At 40.9% G+C, this 20,744-nt stretch overlaps 1 protein-coding gene across 4 annotated transcripts in view; it reads left to right on the top strand.

Annotated features, from left to right (window-relative positions):
- The first annotated feature begins 7,907 nt into the window (after positions 1-7,907).
- The window catches only part of SYN1 (synapsin I), a 120,626-nt gene continuing 107,789 nt past the window's right edge, over positions 7,908-20,744 (top strand). For all 4 annotated transcript variants that reach the window (XM_081935652.1, XM_081935651.1, XM_081935650.1 and 1 more), the window contains exon 1: positions 7,908-8,828. In XM_081935652.1, the coding sequence (XP_081791778.1) occupies positions 8,476-8,828 (353 nt within the window). In that variant the 5' untranslated portion in view covers positions 7,908-8,475. The remainder of the gene's footprint in view (positions 8,829-20,744) is intronic.

Here is a 20,744-nt window from a genome sequence, read left to right as displayed (position 1 = left end):
AGCTGACTGCAGTCTTTGGCAGCCCCCAGCCTGCTGGAAAGAGGCTGGCTGGCAAAGAAGCCTTCCAGCCGCCGCCTCTTTGAGAGCCGCTTTGCAAAGCGGCTCTCAAAGCGGCTCTCAAAGAGGCGGTGGCTGACTGCAGGCTGCTGAAAAGTCCTCCGGTCGGCGGAAAAGTTATTGCCATCGCCACCGTGTTCTTTGCGCATCTGCATCCCATTGCATTGCATGTGCATGTGCGCAAAACATGGCGGTGATGGCACCAGCTTTTTTGCCAACCGGGGGACTTTTCAGCGGTCTGTGTCCAGCCGCCTCCTCTTTGAGAGTCTGTATTCAAAGCATCGGGCAAGTGAGCAGCGACCGGGCAGGCGGGATGAGCAACCGGCGACAGGGGGACCGGTTCGGGGACGTGGCCAGTCAGCCATCGCTGCCAGTTTGCTGAACTGGGCAAAATTTCCACCACCGGTTCAGGCAAACTGGTGAGAACTGTCTGAATACCACCTCTGGGCCCACCCTTTCTGAAGAAATTCTGGGGAATGAAACACCCTCCCCCTCTGATTTTTGCATTCCTGACCTGGTAGCCCTATTAATGTTCTCTTTGCAGATGTAACCATTTAAATTTTTTTTAAAACACTGCTTAAAAATAATATGTGAACCCAGTCAGATAATTCAATGAGTTTTACTTCTAAGTTTGCATAAAACTGCATGTTTAAAGCCTGTTTAAAATGCAATTCTAGAATCAATTAATGGGAAAGAAACTTTCTGGAATTTTACAGGACTGGCTTTAGGGTATAAGTGATGTCCTTTAAAACAACTGGGGAAACAAAATGAATGGTTTGCTAACATACCCTGACGAGGAGCCAATTGAACAATATTGATAGGTACATAATTATTGATATACATTTCTACATAATTCTTTGCCTTAAACTGAGTGCATCTAGCAGTTAAAGCAATATCAAATTACTATATTGCATACAAACATCCTTCTGCAACATGTAATGCAGGGCAAACCTGTTATATTCATTCATGAATTCATTTTTCTGGGTGTGTGGAATAAAACCTCCCCGTAAGGGCCAAGTTTGCACAGCATGTTGAATTTCAAAAAGCCTACCCATGAAAAGCATGAGCCAACATGCTGGCTGATCTGGTTTGCCTGGATGAAAAATGTGATGAGTCACATCAATGCCCATACAAACCCTGTCTTTCTTGAATGATTATTTCTGGATCTTGGATGAGTTGGTACTACATGTCAGGAAGGGGGCTGGAACTACTAGAGGGAACGTGTAGGGCAGGGTGGAGCACGTTTGGCCTGAGGAGTGGAGGGTGTTTGGATCCAACCTGCAGCCTTAATACCGCCAAGCACCCACATTTTGATACTGTGTGTCCTCTCCACTTGTTATCCCCCCCCCAATGTCTTCCATGCAACACTCATGAGTTTTTAATTACACAATAACAAGGGATTTAAGATGAGAAAATTCCCCACTATACATCTGGGCTGAGAAGAGCTGCTTGATTAGTTTACAGGAAAACCTGGGGATCATTCAAGATTATTTGGAAGAAAATGTATATTTTGGAATACCTTTGTTTGACCTTTTGAAGATGAGAGGGCCATACCTGATAGATGGCACACTCAAAGGCAGGTTCCCCAATATGGTGCCCTCCAGATGTGAAGTTAGTTAGTTTAGTTAGTTTATTTAATTTATAGACCGCCCCCTCTCCCCGTAGGGACTCGGGGTGGTGTACAGACCATTCATAATCAAAACAACAGAAAATAACATAAGACATAGAGCAGAAACAACACACACACACTGTCTGTATATAAAATCCCAAAACCAATTTAAATACTTAAAAAACAATTTAAAACCCGTTTAAAACCCCAATATAAAATTTAAAAAGCCATCCAGGAAGGTTTGTAATAGATGTTAAATACAGTGAAGTTGGGAGATGTTAAATACAGTGAAGTTGGGAGAAAATCAAGTCAAGAAAAGCTGCCTTTCAATATTTCATGTGGTTTCCCCAACGATTCTCCCAGCGGTCAAATATGGAGTTCCCAGAATTCCTGGAAACAGAAGCCCCGATACGATACATCTGGAGAGGATTGTTTTGGTAAAGGGCTGATGAAAAAAATTTTTTTTCCCCTGTCCTTTGTTCAATTAGATGAAATTAGGACATCAGCGACATCTAGTGTCATCCATAAACAAGATTCAGCTTCCATTTATTATTAGATTGTTGATGGAAAATGTGCTTGCCATCTTTTCTCATCTATCCCTTGGGTAACAGAAGTAACCGGGAGCTTTTATCTAGCGCCACTGCTTTGTTCTTGTTTCCCTTCATCTACCCCTTTCTCCTCTCATGCCTTGAAAAGGAAAGGAGGCTTAGAGAATGGGATTTCCAGTTTCTTTCAGAATGGTTGCCATGGTTATGTCTGAACAGACAATACTTCCTCCATCTCCATTCCGCGCACTCATCCACCCGCCCACTGCAGTCTCAGCAGCCTGTATGTTTGTTAAGGCGCCTGTCCTCTGACGCCATTGGATTAGAAAATATGAGCGGTCCCACAAAAAGAAGCAGACCACTTTGTGTGAATAACACCATTTCTGCAGTGGCGAGCAATTTGCATATTTGTACAGATTTTGTTTTTATTCAGGTGTATACACAGAGATGCACCATCATGCATACAAAGGCATGGCTGGATGACAAATGATACTCAGCAATTCAGATTTATTTAACTGAGACCACATTTCCATTTGAAATGCCCAAAGTAGCTAGGAATAAAATGAAATCAAACGCATAATACAAAACTAGAGCGGATCGCTGCTGGATGGACCCATTTCTCCCATTCCCTTGACCAATTCTGCTAATTGTTGCACCCCTGTCTCCTTGCAGCTTAATAAACCTGTTTCATACCAGATGTTTTGCATGAACTGCCTTAACTGTCATAAAGTCACACAGACACCTCCACACACCACATCACAGACAATGCTAGGTAGAAATATGAAAAAAAAATAGACATACCTATAGGAACTCCCTGCTCTTCATATCCCCTCCCTCTTAAAGCAATGCAATCAGTTCAGTAACAGTTCTCTAACAGCATGATGAGGTGTAATTTAAAATACAGCCAGGGCTGGCAGACATGCAACCAGCTGTGGGTGTTATTAACACCTAAAGAACTCCTGGCAGGTCTGGAATTGAGACATGCAATTACCACTTAGTATGGAGGGAGGAGACAAAGCAAGAACAGGAGACTATTCCCACAGGGCCTGTGGGCGAGGCAATTGAATTTACTGTCAACACTCACTTTTTTAAAACACAAAACCACAGCGGGTTCAGATTCTTCTGGGCTTCAGCTTTCCAAACCCTGAGCTTTTTGAAAATATCCTATCAGATTCCCTGCCATGAATGTAGCACTGAATTATTGTTTTTAATAAAGGGCTCCACCTCCCAACAAAGACCCCTAAAGTCATTTTGTAAGCCATCCAAAAAAAGAATAATGATTGGAGACTCTTTCCCCCTCCAGTATCTGATGAAAGCAGAATGAGTTGTTCCCAGGCTGTAACCTGGGGATAGAAGTTGGTGTGGATGCATCTTTAGTTTGGGGAATATGGAGCTCCATCTTCATAACCTCCAAGCAGCTTATAGCCTGCTTAATAAGGAGCAAGCAAGTTGCAAAGAGTAATTCTTCTGACTGAACATGGGAGCCTCAAGGCAAATGTGGAAATGAGATTAACATTGTTTTGACTAGAATAATGTATAGGTATTTTTCGTGATATCTGACCCGCATCATCACCACCATTTTTCTTATAGCAAATGTTTTTGAAGATGACGTAGACTGTGTAGCTTTATAGACTCTGATATTATCTGTAACTACATAACCTAAATGAATTCAAATGGAATCAGAACAATCAATGCTCCCATTGTCTCTCACACTTCATATATTAGAAAAAGTAGAAATCAGAAAGATGCAGAAATGGGAATCTTATTAATTAATCAAACTTATATCTCACAAAAGTGACTATGGGCAGTGTACAACAATCCAATAAAACAGTAAAAAAAAAATCATTACCTAAAACCATGATATAATAATTATTTTACAAAAGCATTAAGAACTATAAGATCAGAACAAAAATAGGGAAAGAGAATAATAGATGGAGGGATGTTGATGATAACAGACCCATATCACAAGGTCATCTGTTCTCTAGGGTCTCCAGGCCTGCTGGCATAACCAGGTTTGAGGGATCTTTGAAAGCTCAGGAGTGATGAGGCTGACCTCATCTCTGGGGAGAGAAATTCCACAATGTGGACTCAATATTAGGCAAGGCCCATTGCCCAAGGCCTGCTAAATATAGTTTCCCAAACAATGGAACCCATAACATGCCCATTCTGTTGGAAATGCTGGGATGGGACAAAGTGGGAAGAGGTGGCCCTTCAAACGAACTGATACTATGCAGTGGTGAGATTCATTTTTTTTTACTACCAATTCTGTGGGTGTGGCTTCGTGGGCGTGGCATGGCTCTGTGGGCATGGCTTTGTGGGCATGGCAGGGGAAGGTTACTGCAAAATCCCCATTCCCTCCCCACCCCACTAACCTGCATTCCAGCTCCGTTCTCATATTCTCATGCAACAAAAGAAGATCAGCTGGGAGGCAGTGGGGGCAGGGCCAGCCTATTTGCTGGTTCTCTGAACTATTCAAAATTTCCACTAGCGGTTCTCCAGAACTTTTCAGAACTGGCTGAATACCACCTCTGATACTATGCCATGTAGGGCTTTAAAGGTCAACGCCAGCTTGAAGTGAACCTGGTAAACAAGCTAGTAGCGAATGCATCTTGCATAGCACAAATGTGATGTACATTTTATCAGAAATATACATAACTTCTGGCAATGTTGCATTTTGCAACAGCTGAAGTTTCTGGATACCCTTGAGGAGCAGCCCCATATAGAGTGAATTGCAATAGTTCAACTGGAGGTGACTAAACATAACTCTTGGTTCATGAAGAAGCCTAATTATTAGTTTGCTAACCTGTCCTTTTGCAAAGATTAACACTCTGAATTTGCAGAGTATAAACTTCAGTCTAATGCATTCCTTTTGTTCATATATATTCCTTTCACTGTATAAGCATCAATAAGGAAATTAATGTACACTAAAAGATTCATAGTTATTAAGTTCAAATGGTTACATAAATGGTAATTTGTTTCTTGATCTGTCTAGCTACCTTATGAGATGGTGTTTGGAAAACTAGAAAGAGCATTTTAGAACAAGGTAGTTAACCAATAACCTCACCAGGCACTGCCAACTTACCATTCCTGTAACGGAGCTGTGGGGGCGCAGTGGTTAAAATACAGTACTGCAGGCTACTTCTGTGACGGCCGGCTGCCAGCAGTTTGGCAGTTCGAGTCTCACTGGCTCAAGGTTGACTCAGCCTTCCATTCTTCCAAGGTCAATAAAATGAGGACCCAGATTGTTGGAGGCAATTTGCTTTCTCTGTAAACCTCACGGCTGTAAAGCACTGTGAAGTGGTATATAAATCTAAGTGCTATTGCTATTTCTTGGATTGCTCATCATTGGATGTATTGCTTAAGACTTATGGGAATTAAATCCACAACATTGTGAGGATCACAGATTTCCTACTTCTGAAGCACAGAGGATTAAGAGTTAATCCACAGACAAAGATACTAACATTTTCAGCACCATGGACAGCACTGCAACAATTCTGTATCTTGACCAGCTGCCTCAATTACTGTGCCATTAAAATGTTATAATGCAGCTTAAACTTTGTGAACCAAATGAAAACCTATAGCTCTGTGTGTGAGAGTGTGTGTATGTGTGTGTGAGAGAGAGAGATGGAGGGAGGGAGGGATAGGGTGGGAGGGAGGGATAAGGGGGGAGGGAGGGTGGGACGGGGGGGGGGAGAGGGAAAGTGGAAGAGAATGTCAGAAGTGAGGTGGTTTATTTTATTTGCAGATTCTGCCTTGGCCTCGAATGTTCTGCTTTTTAATGATATTTCTGCCATGTTCAATCTGCGACAATAATTTTTTTACAGATATTGCTTGCTTCAGTTTTAGATCTCTTTGCCAGCAATATGAAGACAACCACAATAGATCAATACATTTCTTGTAACTTGGGTAAAATATAAAAATAGGAAAAGTAAGAATAATAAAATGCCCAATCATTTTGAAAATATGAATTTACCAAAGCAATAAGTCTAATATAACATATACAGCTAAATTTTGTTTTGCAAATATTAAATCATGCAAATAAATTACTATAGAATTAGATATGCTTTGGCAAAGTATAAATATTATGCCCAGATTGAATTACGTTATGTATTGTGTTATTAACATATTAACATTGACGGGCATATCGTTTTAAATCAGTTTATGCTATATTATTGTAATGCACTTTTGCTGTGCAACTCTTTTATTGTTCCAATATAAAATACATTTGTGATAAGAAACCAGCTTTAAAGAGCTTTTTAATATTTTAAAATATTTGCAATGGACAGACATCTGGCTTCAGGGATCTGGGTGTTTTAAACTGATATATGAAGATTTAATAACTAGAGCCAAGTGATTTAGCAGCAAACTGAATAAAGTATATGACATTTAGCCCATTTGTTTCCAATCTCAAAAATGAGTTCTATCTCTTCAAATAAAAAGTCACATCCAAATTTTCTCTTAGGTTATCTCAACTTCAGCAGTCAGATTTGTCTTACATTTAAAATAAAATTTAAAGTGTTGCATAGCCAAATGAATGGAATAGAATTACACCTTCTGACCCACTGCAAATAAAAAAGCTTTCTTCTGCCTATTTCTTAAAGCACAATAAAAATGTTGGAAGCAGTAGTGAATTACTTTCTGTTGCTGCTGCCTATGTAGCTTAAATCATCTTTTTATGTGAAAAGAAAAACAGTACATCTTGGTTTTTAAAAAATAAAATCTCCAGTTTATTAAGAAAGAGAAAGCATATGTACATTTATTTATGCAACTATAAACAACAACAAAAAAGAAAGCTAAGGCATATGTTTTAATTTCTGCACCACAGAAATTGTCTTCTGTCTTATATAGTGGCTCTGTGGCTCAGCTCTCATACTTTCTATTAGTCTATAGCGTAAATGATGAATCCTTATTCCTACTTTTCTTTTCTATCTTTTCTGCTTGGATCCATTCTGGAAAATTACTGGCTACTGCAGCTGCCTAATGCATATATCTGCACAATTTTGAAATTTGAAAGACCAAGAGAAGAAACTCTTCCTTTTTGCTCATGTTACTTTGCATGCTTCATGCACGAATACATAAATAATGGACATGGAACACAACATTTTTTTAAAATTTACTACTGACATTCATTATCTTCTTTTTCAGGTTTTTGGAGGGTAAGGGTATTTTAACTAGACTTCATTGGTTAGGATCTTGGTGTTTGGGGAGACTGTTCCTTGAGTCTCTAAATGTGGTAGGATGAAGTTAAAGCTGTTGATTTTCCTGAAGATGCTTCCTCTCTGAGGGCACCAGATTTTGAGATTTGCACGCATTTGAACCAACCTTCCCTATGGAATACAAAGCAACGTTGGAACAGATTTCCAATTTGTCTCATGATACCATGAACATTGACAGCATCAGCATTATGGGTATTGGCATGGCAAGCGCCGTCTCCAGAGGGGAACATAGCATCATAAGCATCACCTTCTCTCCTTGTATTCTGCATCTGTGCTGTCGGGTACCAGGCTATACCATTCTCACCTGTTGGGGAGGGGGGGAGGGATGGGAGATAAATGTTGACTTTCCCCCTGATTTTATTGGTTAATGGTGTATCCCTACAATAGCTTTGCAAGGAGAGAGGTTGCTCCCATTGCTGCCAAGAGGGTCCAGAGGCGACCCAATTAACTAGATAGAGCTGGTTGCTGAGGATTGCAGAGGACTCCAGGACTTGCGAGGAGCCGTGTCAGGCTGGTTTCCCCCCCTCCTATAAATACCCCCCTCCTTCTCTCCAAAGCGCAGGGGCAGAAGGAATCCCTTACCCTAGGGAAGCTCCCCGCAGGAGGCAAGCAGGAGGGGAGAAAAACAGCGCTCTGAAAGGAAGCTGGTTAGAAAGATTCCCTTCTACGAACGCCATCTCCTTCCGAGCGAATGTCCCCCTTCTCCTTTTGAAACAGATCCCCAGTAGGCGAGCGATCTCCTTCCTATCCCCACAGCAAGCTGCTCTTGGGAAATCAGTACTAGAAACTTCGCCCGGCGATCGACCCCCGAGAGACCCTCTTCCCAAGGCTGGCTGACCGGTTCGCCTTTTTCGGGGGTTCCTCTTTCTAGGGCAACTTGGCAAACCCTTTTCTCCAAGAGGGCTTCTGGTGGAGGTCGTCGGAATCCCCTCCAGTGATTATCCCGAGGAAGAGCCCCTCATCTTTCCCTCCAGAGGTACCCCAATATAGCGACCACCTCAATCTGTGGGACACCCATAACCCTTGAGACTTCAAACCGCTCGCCGAGATGAATTACCTCCGCAGGCGACTCTCTGACAGCAACTTCATGGCCAACCTGCCAAACGGCTACATGACCGACCTCCAGCGCCCTCAGCCGCCGCCGCCGCCGCCGCCCAGTGCCACCTCTCCATCGCCGGGCAGCATCTCCCCAGCTGAAAGGCCACCGGCGGCCCCCAGCCCTGGAGCCGGAGGCGGCGGTGGAGCCGGGGGTTTCTTCTCGTCCCTGTCCAACGCGGTGAAGCAGACGACCGCGGCGGCAGCAGCCACCTTCAGCGAGCAAGTCGGCGGGGTGGCTGGCTCTGCAACGTCGTCGGGACGCAGCAAAGTACTACTGGTAGTCGACGAGCCAGGGACGGACTGGTAAGGACCTGAGAAGGGGGGAAGGAGATCCATCCATCCATCCATCCATCCATGCTTAGCCTTCCTTCCTCCTCCCTTGTAGTTTTTCCCATTCAGATTCAAATGAACTGGGACTTATAGATGGGGGAAGGGGCAAATTGGGTTTTCCAAATTACTTCATGTTGGACTTCTTCACATAAAGAAAGGTGGGGGTGGTGTAAGAGGGGAGAAATGGGGAAATAGCCTCCTTTGTTTCACCCCTGATTCAGTTATAGGGTCTCTTAGGCTCTTTTTGAGGAGGGCCTGTTTCCTCAGCCTATTTCCTCACTAGTTACTTAACCCAGTGATGTTGAAGCAATATGCAACATATCCCTATTACTATTATCTCAGCAAAATAATGGCTCAGTGGTGCTGGAAGAAGCAATCAGTTGTTAGTGAGAAAGGCTGTAAGTGGATGAGATGATGAGATGTCTTATGCCCTGCTCTTGATATCCTTTAGTAGGGAATCATCCATCGACACTCTTGCCTCCTTTTTCACTTTATCTTTGTGGACTTTCTCTCAGTTCTTTATTTGCTCCTTAATTTTCGTAGCCACCTGTAATTTCCTCCATAGGGGCATTCTTCTGCTGAAGCTATGTATTGACGGAACTGGATTTCTGTCTGTTCCATGCCTCAGCAAAGATTAAGTATCTGCTACCTTTTGCCATGACAAAGAGAAATACAAAGAACAGGACGAGTGGGTGTTAGGGTGAGATCTACCGGAGATACACTTGGGTGTTGCGCTAGAGTCTAGTCGTATTCAAGGGACACTGCTGTACAGTTAGTCCCAATAAGGAAATGCACAGTGACAAGAAAGGGAGAGAACACTTCCTGTGAATTTTTTTTGCAATGCAGTATTTACAAGATGTGAAAAAGGAAGTGCTGTGTTTCCAAGGATGCAAAATAGCAGTTTGGGAATTCAGAGGGTTTCCAAAAATACCAACTTTTGTATCATAGATCGACCCAGTTTGGGGCTGGATTGTGAAAACATCAGCTACCGGTTTGGCAGTTTTCCTACCCTGCACATTGAGTTGTCTGTCACTCTTTTCCTTTCAGTTCAGCTCTAAGAGTTAGGGTGGCTTTAATAATTAATTAGAAGATTCGGGGATTTGATCTGGGCAATCTCCTCACCACCACTTCATGAAAGATTAAGGAACAGCATCTGACATTTTTCTGCAGCTTATTGGTGGAGCCATTTGACTTGGTTCTTTTCAAAGATGTTTAAGGAGGATGGCGATTTGCCTAGCCTGTGATCAGAATTATTCAAACGATTACACAGTGTGGTCTAATTTTAACTGAAACATATTCAGAGACTCTCAGATCTCCTCATAACAAGCATATTGATCCATATATATATATATATATATATATATATATATATATATATATATATATATATATATATATATATATATATATATATATATATATATATATATATATATATATATATATATATATATATATATATATATATATATATATATATATATATATATATATATATATATATATATATATATATACACACACACACACACACATACATAGTCATTCTAGTCTCTTTCTCTTATCCTGTCATGCCTTAAATTGGTTTTCTGTCCTCAGGGCTCAGATCTCCTGGTAATTCTTCTGGAGCCCACATTTTCTCTTTCCTTCCTTCCTTTTTTCAGCCTTGCAAGTTATTTAGCTGTGGACCTATTCTGGCTTACACAGTCACAACTAGTTCATAAATCTTCACATCCCAAAAATCAACACAGACTATTTATATGTATGTATTTGTCGCCTGTTAACAGTAGAATTATGGTCTACTAATGAGGAAATGCAGGCCCTGAGGTTATCAGTCTATTTATGAGTCAAGGTCTTTCACAAAGTGTAAATCCAGTCCGGATATAAATTTAGAATGGATGTGATCTATGACATGTAATTGCATCAACTAGCTGAATTAAACCTCTCCTTAGTGAGTCATCCTATGGAATTTTTCTTGAGTTTTCTATTCTGCTTCCTTGATTTCTGGTATTTGGTGCAGTCTTTTTTAGTACAGGAAATGAAGAAGCATGGCTTCTCCAAAAGGGACATCAATGTAAGAATGGATTGTTAATTAAGCACAACAAAGGGTATTGTGGCATCTTAAAGCGTCAAAGATATACAAATATAGTAAAGGGCAAAAACCCAGGGTTGATATAATACAGCAATACTAGTTTATATAATCCTATGGTCTTTTTTCATATATTGAGAATCAACATGTATATGTTAAGTTCTAAATGATAAACTAAATTCCTATAAGATAATTCCCAAAATCCAGCAGATTATTGCTAAGCAGCGAGACTGAAAAATCATGGTTTCCTGATGATGTGTGGAGGCCAGTTTATGTGACTGAAGTATGGACTGTGGGTGAATCAGCATTGAAAAGGAATGGGTCAATACCCTATTTCATCATTGCTAAGTGATAGATGTCTATTGGCTGGAAAGGCCAGGCATGCACTGAGGAAGAGTTTTTTTTTAAAAAAAAACCTCTTTTACAGTTTTTGAGAAATTTGGGATACTGACCACTGCCAGCAAGCAGATAGACAATTCTTCTACTATCTACTTGGGGACAATGGATACAACTTTCATGATCTACTGTAAATCGGAAGACCAACCAAGATTTCCTTTAATGCCTTTGGATGACTTGACAACATTCTCCTTGATGAACAAGGAGAATTTATGGAGGAAAAACACCTTTCGTGAACCTGAAGGGCTCATTCTGGCCTGTTCCTTCTAGATTGCTCAGCCTTCCATTTTCATGGTAGCCTCCAATGGCAGCATGTGCTCTGTTGCTGGTGGTGGACATGTTGCCTGTTCATAATGTTTATGGATTGTTCATCTTTCAAGGGCTCTGAAATAAGTAATTTCTTATGGATGGAGTTGGTCCATATTTCATGTGTGCAGAAGCTGACTAGGTTGCCAAACAAACCTCAGCAGTCCTTCACTTTCAAGGTCTTCAAGAAAAAGAGGAATGTTGCCCCAAACTAGAAAATTCACAGTTGGTAGGCATATTATGGGCAAATCTCAAAGTAAAATTGCTGAGAAGTATATTAAGAGACAGGATTAAAAATTGGCCATTAGGAATCCATCATTTCTCTCTCTCTAACTAGAAGACTTAGTTTAAATAGTGTTTAGCAAGATTGAGAAACAGAATCATGGATTGGATTTCATATATTTATAAGAACTAGGTTATCAAGGATGGAGAGAAATTTGAGGCCAAAACAATTGTGTTCTTGCTTACTTGTACTTTTCCAAATGGGAAACAACCTTGAATTTAAGATGACCTTTTCAATAGAAGCATATATTGGAAAAATCTGTCTGCCTTTATTTTTATATGCTTAGCAAACCTAAGCAGATCATAGTATTTTAAAGGTAAAATATGTGTCCCTCTATTCTAAATTATTTGAGTGGTTGGGAATTGAGATAGCCTTCCAGGTGAATTTAATACTTGCATATCTACTTTATAGGGAGGTTCAAGGCTAGATATGAAGACAATATGATAGTCAAGGCAATATTTGTCCAATATCCTTAACCTCGAAAAACGACTACCATAAATCTAAAGGCTGCTTGGGTGGTGTTGATAGGGAACAGTCATTAGCCTCCAAATACAGTCATAGGGATTGCAAGGGAGGAGCTATCTTCCAGGTTTGGTGGACTTTCAGGAGAAGCTAGGCTTACAAAGCCCCTCAACTTTCAACCAGCTCCTTGACCTAGAAATGCCCTCATATGAGAGGAAGGGTCATCTGCTGAAATCCTGAACCCATTAAAGCTTCCAGCTTGGTGCTGGAACCACCTTGTTTTCCAGAAGGGTTTTTGCATAGTCATTGCTGGAGCTTGGCCTCCTAATAGCAAGAGGGCACTACTCTCTGGAGAGAAAAAGACCAGCAGTCTGTTAGCCAATCACACTGCTGGCTATTCCTATCATCATCATCACCACCATCACCACCATCACCATCATCATCACCATCACCATCACCATCACCATCACCATCACCATCACCATCACCATCACCATCATTATTTATCTAATGGGATTTTCAATAAAATGTTACAGTCTGTATTCTCCATCCCATCTGGAATGCTCCCATCTAGCTGCCATGCCACCAGCATCAATTTTGCACCATCTTAATATGTTTCACCAAAGGAAGTGAAGAATCTTATGCTTCCCCCTAATGAAAGAGTAATAGATATGCTCCAGGAGGCGGGAGGGATCTGTAAGCCCCCAAATGTTGCTAATTTCTATTATAGCATTGATTTTCAGAGATTTAAACCAGCTATTAGTGCATAGGACAGCAATTTATCTGCCTTCTCTAGACTATTAGCTCTGGAATGTCACTAAACATGCTCAGTTCTCTAAAGGCTGCTTGGGGGATTATCTTCTTTTGATTTGTTAAATTCTTTTACTTATTATATTTTCCTTTATCCGAGGAACATAATATGACATTTTATCCTCCTGAACATCCTGCTTGATCAGCCACTGAGCTTCATGGCTGAGAGCTGATTGGAACCCTCGTCTCTATGATTCTGGTTCTGTTGGATGCAACATAGCTGCAGTGCATCCACATTAATGTTGGTTTCCATAGAAAGGGCATAACGCCCCAAGCACACCACCAAGACACCCACCATCTATGTATAGATGAACTCCAGAAAAATAAGAGCCTTCTTTTGTTGTTGTTAGTTGCAAAGTTGTGTCTGACCCATCACAACCCCATGGACAACATTCTTCCAGGCCTTCCTGTCCTCTACCATCCTCTGGAGTCAAGTTAAGCTCATGCCTACTGCTTCAGTGACTCCATCCAGCCACCTCGTTCTCTGTCTTCCCCTCCTTCTTCTGCCCTCAATCTTTTCCCAGCATTAGGCTCTTCTCCAGTGAGTCCTTCCTTCTCATTAGGTGGCCAAAGTACTTGAGTTTCATCTTCAGGATCTGGCTTTCTAAAGACCAGTCAAGGTTGATCTCCTTTAGGACTGACCGGTTTGATCATCTTGCAGTCCAAGGGACTCGTAAGAGCCTTCTTAGGAAAGTGGAAATCCTGGAAGAAGTGATGTGACCATGACTGCTTTTGTTTTCTTCAGTTCATGCTTTTTTAGGAGAGTGCATTCATTTATTTTGGTGTATCCTCCATGGAACTCAAGCTTCTTCTTCTCTTTGATCCTCACAACAACCTTGTGACGTAAATTAGTCTGAGAGAATGACTGGTCGCCAACTGGACGTCATTGCTTAACGGGAATTTAAATCTGCAGTGACCCAGACCGGCACTAGGCAATGCATCATATTGATTTCATTTGTCCTGTTTGAGTGTTGGGCTTTTTGTGCATCTTCCTTTGCCTGTGTAATAATCAGAAGACAAAGAAAAACCAGAGCTCAGCGTTCTCTGAAGAAACAAGCTGATCTTGAGCGTCAGCACTGCAGAATATAGAGGTCTGACATGATTGAACATTTCTATGCTAAATATCAGAGAAGATAAATATAGCCTGGTCTTCTTCTAGGCCTCCTATCTTTTTTGTGAGGAAGTATTCATTGGTTTTTTAAAATGTTGCCTATAAGGAACATTGCATGAGCCTCCCACCTGTCTCAGCAATTTCTCACTCCTGAGAACAAGCTACCTTCATGAAACTTTTATCCACCTGTTTTTCAGTGCTTTGATATACTATTGAGAAATGGAAGTTTTCTAGGTTGCCGTTCTGTGAGCTCCGTCTTATGGGTAGTATATTATTGCTCTAGGTGAACTGATCAATAGCGAACAGCAAGGAGATATACAGCCTCAGTGGTGGGATTCAGCCAGTTCGCACCACTTCGGGAAAACCAGTCGTTAAGTTTCTGAGCAGTTTGGTGAGCTGGTTGTTAGAAGAAAACATTAGGGCAGAGAACCGGCTGTTAAATTGTTTGAATCCTACCACTCTACAACCTCTATGTTTGGTTCCATGCAGTGGTTATTTGGATACTTGTTTTCCTGATTTTTTAAAATGTATATGCAGCTCATAGCAATAGGTACTCATTTTACTAATGTATAGGTCCACATATCACGATATAAAGTGTAGGCTATAAAGTATTACATGAACAGATCACTTGATCTGTTTGAACCCACAATATGCTTTATAAACCTTAGTTTATGGTGTTCCTCATTATGTGATACTATTCAGTTGTAGCCTATTCAGTAAACAAAACAAACCTGGGCATAGCCAAGGACTGTCAGAGCTAGGACTGCAAAAATGCAAACACCCACTAGATAAAAGATAAACAACAATTTAAAACAAAAGAGGGTGGGGGAAGAGTACTTTGATAACCAATCAATAGTAAGAAGGATGCAAGTCTTAACTCTATATTTTCTGTTCTTCTTTCTTCTCTTTCCTTTGATTCTTTATATTTTTATTGTATTTAAAAATTCTAATACAAATACAATTTTTTTTTTAAAAAATGAAATTGCTGTTGGCATCTGGTACCACGGAGTGGTTATTTAGATTTTTCCAATCCAGATCCAATAGATTTAACATTTGTTTTCCTCTTTGGTTGATGTGTATGTCCTACCTTGGTGCTTTATATGTGATGATATTGTAGGCTATAGTGGACATTTTTCCCAATCTGGTGCCCTCAAGATATGGTGGACTTCCACTACAATCATTCTTAGTCAGAAAGATCTTGGGAACTGGGACTTAAGAGAACTGAGCTACACTTGGATAGCACTATCCTGGGCTCAAGATGAATTAGCACAAGTGTTACTGTTGCCTATCAATTGAATATAGACTTCAGTCAAAGTTAGGCAATAAAATCTTGGTTTTAACTGGAGCTACTCTCAATGTTTTTTTTAACAAGTCTCTTAAAGGTGAAACACCATTGCTGGTCATAACGGAGAGGACAAGGGAGGAGATTTAACCAACTGCACTTAATATTTGGTTTTCTATCTAGATCTAATTCTTTACAGTACTCCTTCCATGTTAACATATACTCATCTATAAAACTGCAATAAATTTGATTTCAGTGATTGCGCTTTGAGTTATGTATGCATCTTAGGGGCAATGTATGCTAAGTCCTGGGCGACTAGAGGAAAGTTCTTGAGATATGAACTCCCCTTGCCCGCGACACCAGAGGAAACATCTTCATATGAGATCTCGGAAATGGGACATGGAAAAACACAGACGTAGGACAGAGTATCCTATGATTTACAAGATCTGATTTTTCTAGCATTTGTGTATGTGTGAATCCCAAAAGTGCTACTACAGTTCAGATAGTTACAGTAGGCTGTATGAATTTGTAAATAAATAGCAGGTTGCAACACCTAGATATGTATGAATGATTTAAAAAAAAAAGTTGGACCTGGTTTATAATTGAAAGGGAGACCCAGGTGTGTGAATTATTGAAAAGGTGTTTTTTTTAAAAAAGAAAAGCCTTGGAAAAATCAATGGTAAGCTGCTTTTGTATTATTGCCAGGAAAAACAACTGGATATGTCCATGTAATAACCAGAAAATGAATTCAGTTTTAGTGAGAGTTTCTCTATTTTCTTCTCTCTCTATAGTGACTCCAAAGTCTGATAGTTAACTGATTTCGTCATGTTTTTTATGGCTTGGCAGTGCTTTGGTAATAATTTGAAAAAGGTTCTTTGGAGCACTGCCATGAAATCTTAAGAAAAGACACAGCTGCTTTGAAGAGCTGCAGACATGTGCTAAGTTTGTGCCTCCATCTGCTTCACAGCATCCTTCTGGAATCAAATGACACAACCCCAATTTTTCTTAACCCACAGAATTCACGCTCTCAAAAATGGAATTGTGAGGTTTTGCAGGGATAGATTTTCATTAAAGGATGAGACCAAAGACAGTTTCCATCAACAGCAATGAGATATGATAATGAAATGTAACCTCTGTGTCAGAATTTTTTGCTGCTAGGTTCACAGTGTATTTACACACACACAACCCCACCCACCCCCGCGCGAAGGTAATTTATTATCTTTGAATCCCTCTTTTGAGGCTCCCCAAATAATATTCTTGGCTGCCATTGGGAGACAAAGATATTGGTCCAGATGGAGCTTTAGACTGAGTATACCTAATATCATAATGTTCTCAATCAATTCTAATAAGATACTATATTAATTAAAAACATTGTATTAAATTGGGAGAGGGTGACTACACAAATACTTTATTAAAAAGTCCTTGTTAAAGTAATAGAGTGCACTTTCGTGATGTGGCTTTTTCTTAAATGAGGTTCTTAAGCCTCTGAGGCTGGCATGTGCCAGACTGATCCAGATGTTCCCAGATGCAACCCCCTGGTTTCTAGCAAGTGGAAACCATCAAAAGCCTCTGCTCAGCTCCTGGTTAGATTGCAGGTGGCAGACTGACGATGGAGCTACAAAGGGACTCCCTTTTGAAGGAACGTGACCTGCTTGAAGCAGAGGACAGTTGAGACGAGAAAAGGGAGCTGAGCCATGGCACCGTCATAACCTCCCAGGTTTTACTCAATATTTCTCCTTGACGTGCTGCTCATCCCCCCACCTGACTGCTTGCTGAGAAAGGGGAGGCTGCTCCGCAGAGAAGAGGATTGAGCCACAGGGAGCAGAACTGCTGGCATTTCTCACAGGATCCCTGCTGGGGATGCTATGTTAGGATGCAGAGGTGGTTGTTACCCAGCAGGGCAAGATGGCGGGTGTCAATGCCTGGGAGGCCGCACAGCCCTAAGGAGGTGAAATTGTGGCTTCGCTCCCCTGCTGTCTCTGCTTGGTATCTGATCCTGACTAAGGGATGATCAAAAGGCTCCCACACCTTTCCCTGGCACGCTGTCCCGAGCGCAGCTTTCAGGCTTTACTTGAATCATCTGAACTATCATCTATTTGCCCCCTCTTCCAATTCTTGTCTAAGTTACAGATATTTGGGATGCTGCTTCTCGTTATCCTTTATTTGTGGCTGTGCTGAAGGCTTCAAATCTCGTTGCTTTGAATGGCTAGATGGCCTTTGGCTTATGGGCAGAGTTGCCCACTTTTCTGGGCATTTTCCACAGCATGCCTACATATTATTCTTTCAGCCCCTGGCTAGACAGGATTATGCCCCCTTGGAAGTGTTGTTGCAGCTGTACAGGTAGCCCTCAGCTTACAACAGTTCATTTAATGACCATTCAAAGTTACAACAGCACTGAAAAAAGTGACTTGCAACCGTTTTTCACACTTAAGATCATTGCAGTATCCCCAGAATCATGTGATCAAAATTCGGATGCTTGGCCACTGACTCATATTTATGATGGTTTGCAGAGTCCCGTGATCACTTTTGGTGACTTTCTTACAAAGCAAAGTCAATGGGGAAGCCAGATTCATTTAACAACCATGTTACTAACTTAATCACTGCAGCGATTCATGTAACAACACGTAGTACGGAAAGTCATAAACTTCACTAAACCACAACTTAGCAACGAAAATGTAGGGCTCCGTGGTGGTCGTAAGTCGAGGAGTACTTGTGTTCTTGCCCATGACAAGCTGCAAGGTATCACAGGGAAGTCCACAGACTACCTGACACACACTTCTTCTTTTCTGTGCTTATTAAAGACATTCCCTATTTTAGATTGTCAGTCTTGGTTAAATTTCTCTCTCTGATTTCTCACTTGGCTGAACCTGTGTAAGATTTGGCCACTCTGCAGCGGCTTTCCCTGGCCTTGTCACCACCGGATGTTTGGGATACAACTCCCCATAATGTAGTCCGTGGGGTTTTGTGTCAGTGAGGTTCAAACAGTAGAGGCAGCAGCCCAGGAGTTGTTCAGGCTCAGGAAAGCTGCCTTATAGCATTTCATTCCCTGTCCAAAGTGTCTCTCACCCTATGCGTCTCTACTCAGTTGATACTCCCGTTCAGATCTAGTAAGGTAGAAATAATACAGAATGGGCTTACAAACACTCACCTGAGAGTAAATATATCCTGGAAAAGAATGGAGCTGATTTAGGAGGTTGGGGGAAATGCCTTTGTTTTTAGTGCACTGGCCTGCAAATAGTGCATGAAAAAAAAAGGTTGTTTTTCTCACAACACCTGTATTAAGTCTATTTTGAACCACTGACAACATATTGTGTAGGACAAACTTGTGCTTATCACCTCCTAGAGCGGTGCCAAATTCTACTCCTTCCCCCATGGCTTTTAAATCCTTTCAAGAGAAGCTATTCCAGCCAAAATGAATACTGCAGGCAGAGTCTTTGAAAACAGGTATGTCAGAAGACTGGTAGTGGGACTGGGTGACCAGAGAAAACATACCTGATCATGCAAACAGGTATAACAAGCATATTTCTATTTGCATTTGCATGTTGTCAGATATTTTGACAGGTTTTTGGCATCCCTTTCAGCATATATGCCGATATACAGCACACTGGATGTCTCTACATAGTATAAGTGGCAGTTCTCCTGTTTAAGGAGAACTAGGCTATACACAAAGGTGATCTCACATGTAAAATCATTGCAATACTTCTCTATATGGACTCATTGTTCACGCAATATGCTGGCAATGTTGAAGAAATCCTTTTGATCTGAGAAAATAATCAGAAGGTCCCAAGACTCAAGGGCGAAGAGGTCTTTGGAGCTAATTCCCCACCTCATCTTTGCAAGTTCTTATTGGAGGTGCTTTTCTTTTTGGGTCTGTGGGGAAGGAGGAGGAAATAGTCTAAAAAGCTTTCCATTTTAGGGGCATGAAGGCTGCTTTCATGGCCGATCCCTGTGGGATTCAGCTAGGGCTGACCCACAGAGGGAGTATGTTGCAGCCTTTTGGTTTTGGCGCTTACATTATTTCATGTCCAGCATTGCATCAGGAAGTGCTTTAGAAATGCTGCAATCCTACAGGTGTAGTCACAGTGGTGGATAGATTTATGATTGGTCTGCAGCAGGCAGGGAAGAATTAACACTGCTTTTCGGTCAGGATCAATTTTGAGCTTACCAGGGTATTTTTGAGAACAAGTAGCAGTGGCACAGGAAAGACAGGAAAGGTGTGGTTGGTACATCTATCTATCCATCTATCCTTACATTCATTATCTATCTATCATCTATCTATCTATCTATCTATCTATCTATCTATCTATCTATCTATCTATCTATCTATCTATCTATCATCTATCTATCTATCTATCTATCTATCTATCTATCTATCTATCTATCTATCTATCTACCTACTTACCTACCTACCTACCTACCTACCTACCTACCTACCTACCTACCTATCTACTTATCTATCATCTATCCATCCATCCCACCATCCATCCATCTATTCATCCATATCTACCTATCATCTATCTATCTATCTATCTATCTATCTATCTATCTATCTATCTATCTATCTATCTATCTATCTATCTATCTATCTATCATCTATCCATCCATCCCACCATCCATCCATCTATTGATCGATATCTATCTATCTATCTATCTATCTATCTATCTATCTATCTATCTATCTATCTATCATCTATCTATCTATCTATCATCTATCTATCTATCTATCATCTATCTATCTATCTATCTATCTATCTATCTATCTATCATCTATCTATCATCTATCAATCCATCCCACCATCCATCCATCTATTGATCCATATCTATCTATCTATCTATCTATCTATCTATCTATCTATCTATCTATCTATCTATCTATCTATCTATCATCTATCCATCCATCCCACCATCCATATCTATCTATGTATTGTTGTATTAAGGTTAATGGGGGAGGGGGAAAAAGTCTTCTAAACAGCCTTTCTCAGTTACGTCTTCCAGATGTACTGAGGCTACAGCTCACAATACTGGGGATTGTAGTTCCAACATGTTTAGAGGAGTAAGGTTGCGTATGTATTAGCTTTGTTTCAAATCTATGATTAAGTCCCATCCAGATAGGCAACCACATTTGTATTTAAAAATTTCTAGTGTTTGTT

The sequence above is a fragment of the Natrix helvetica genome (genome assembly GCF_964273705.1).
Source record: "Natrix helvetica genome assembly, chromosome: 1".
Lineage (NCBI taxonomy): Eukaryota > Metazoa > Chordata > Lepidosauria > Squamata > Natricidae > Natrix > Natrix helvetica.
The sequence above is the reverse complement of the archived record's forward strand: the minus strand, read 5'-3'. Positions and strand labels throughout refer to the sequence as shown.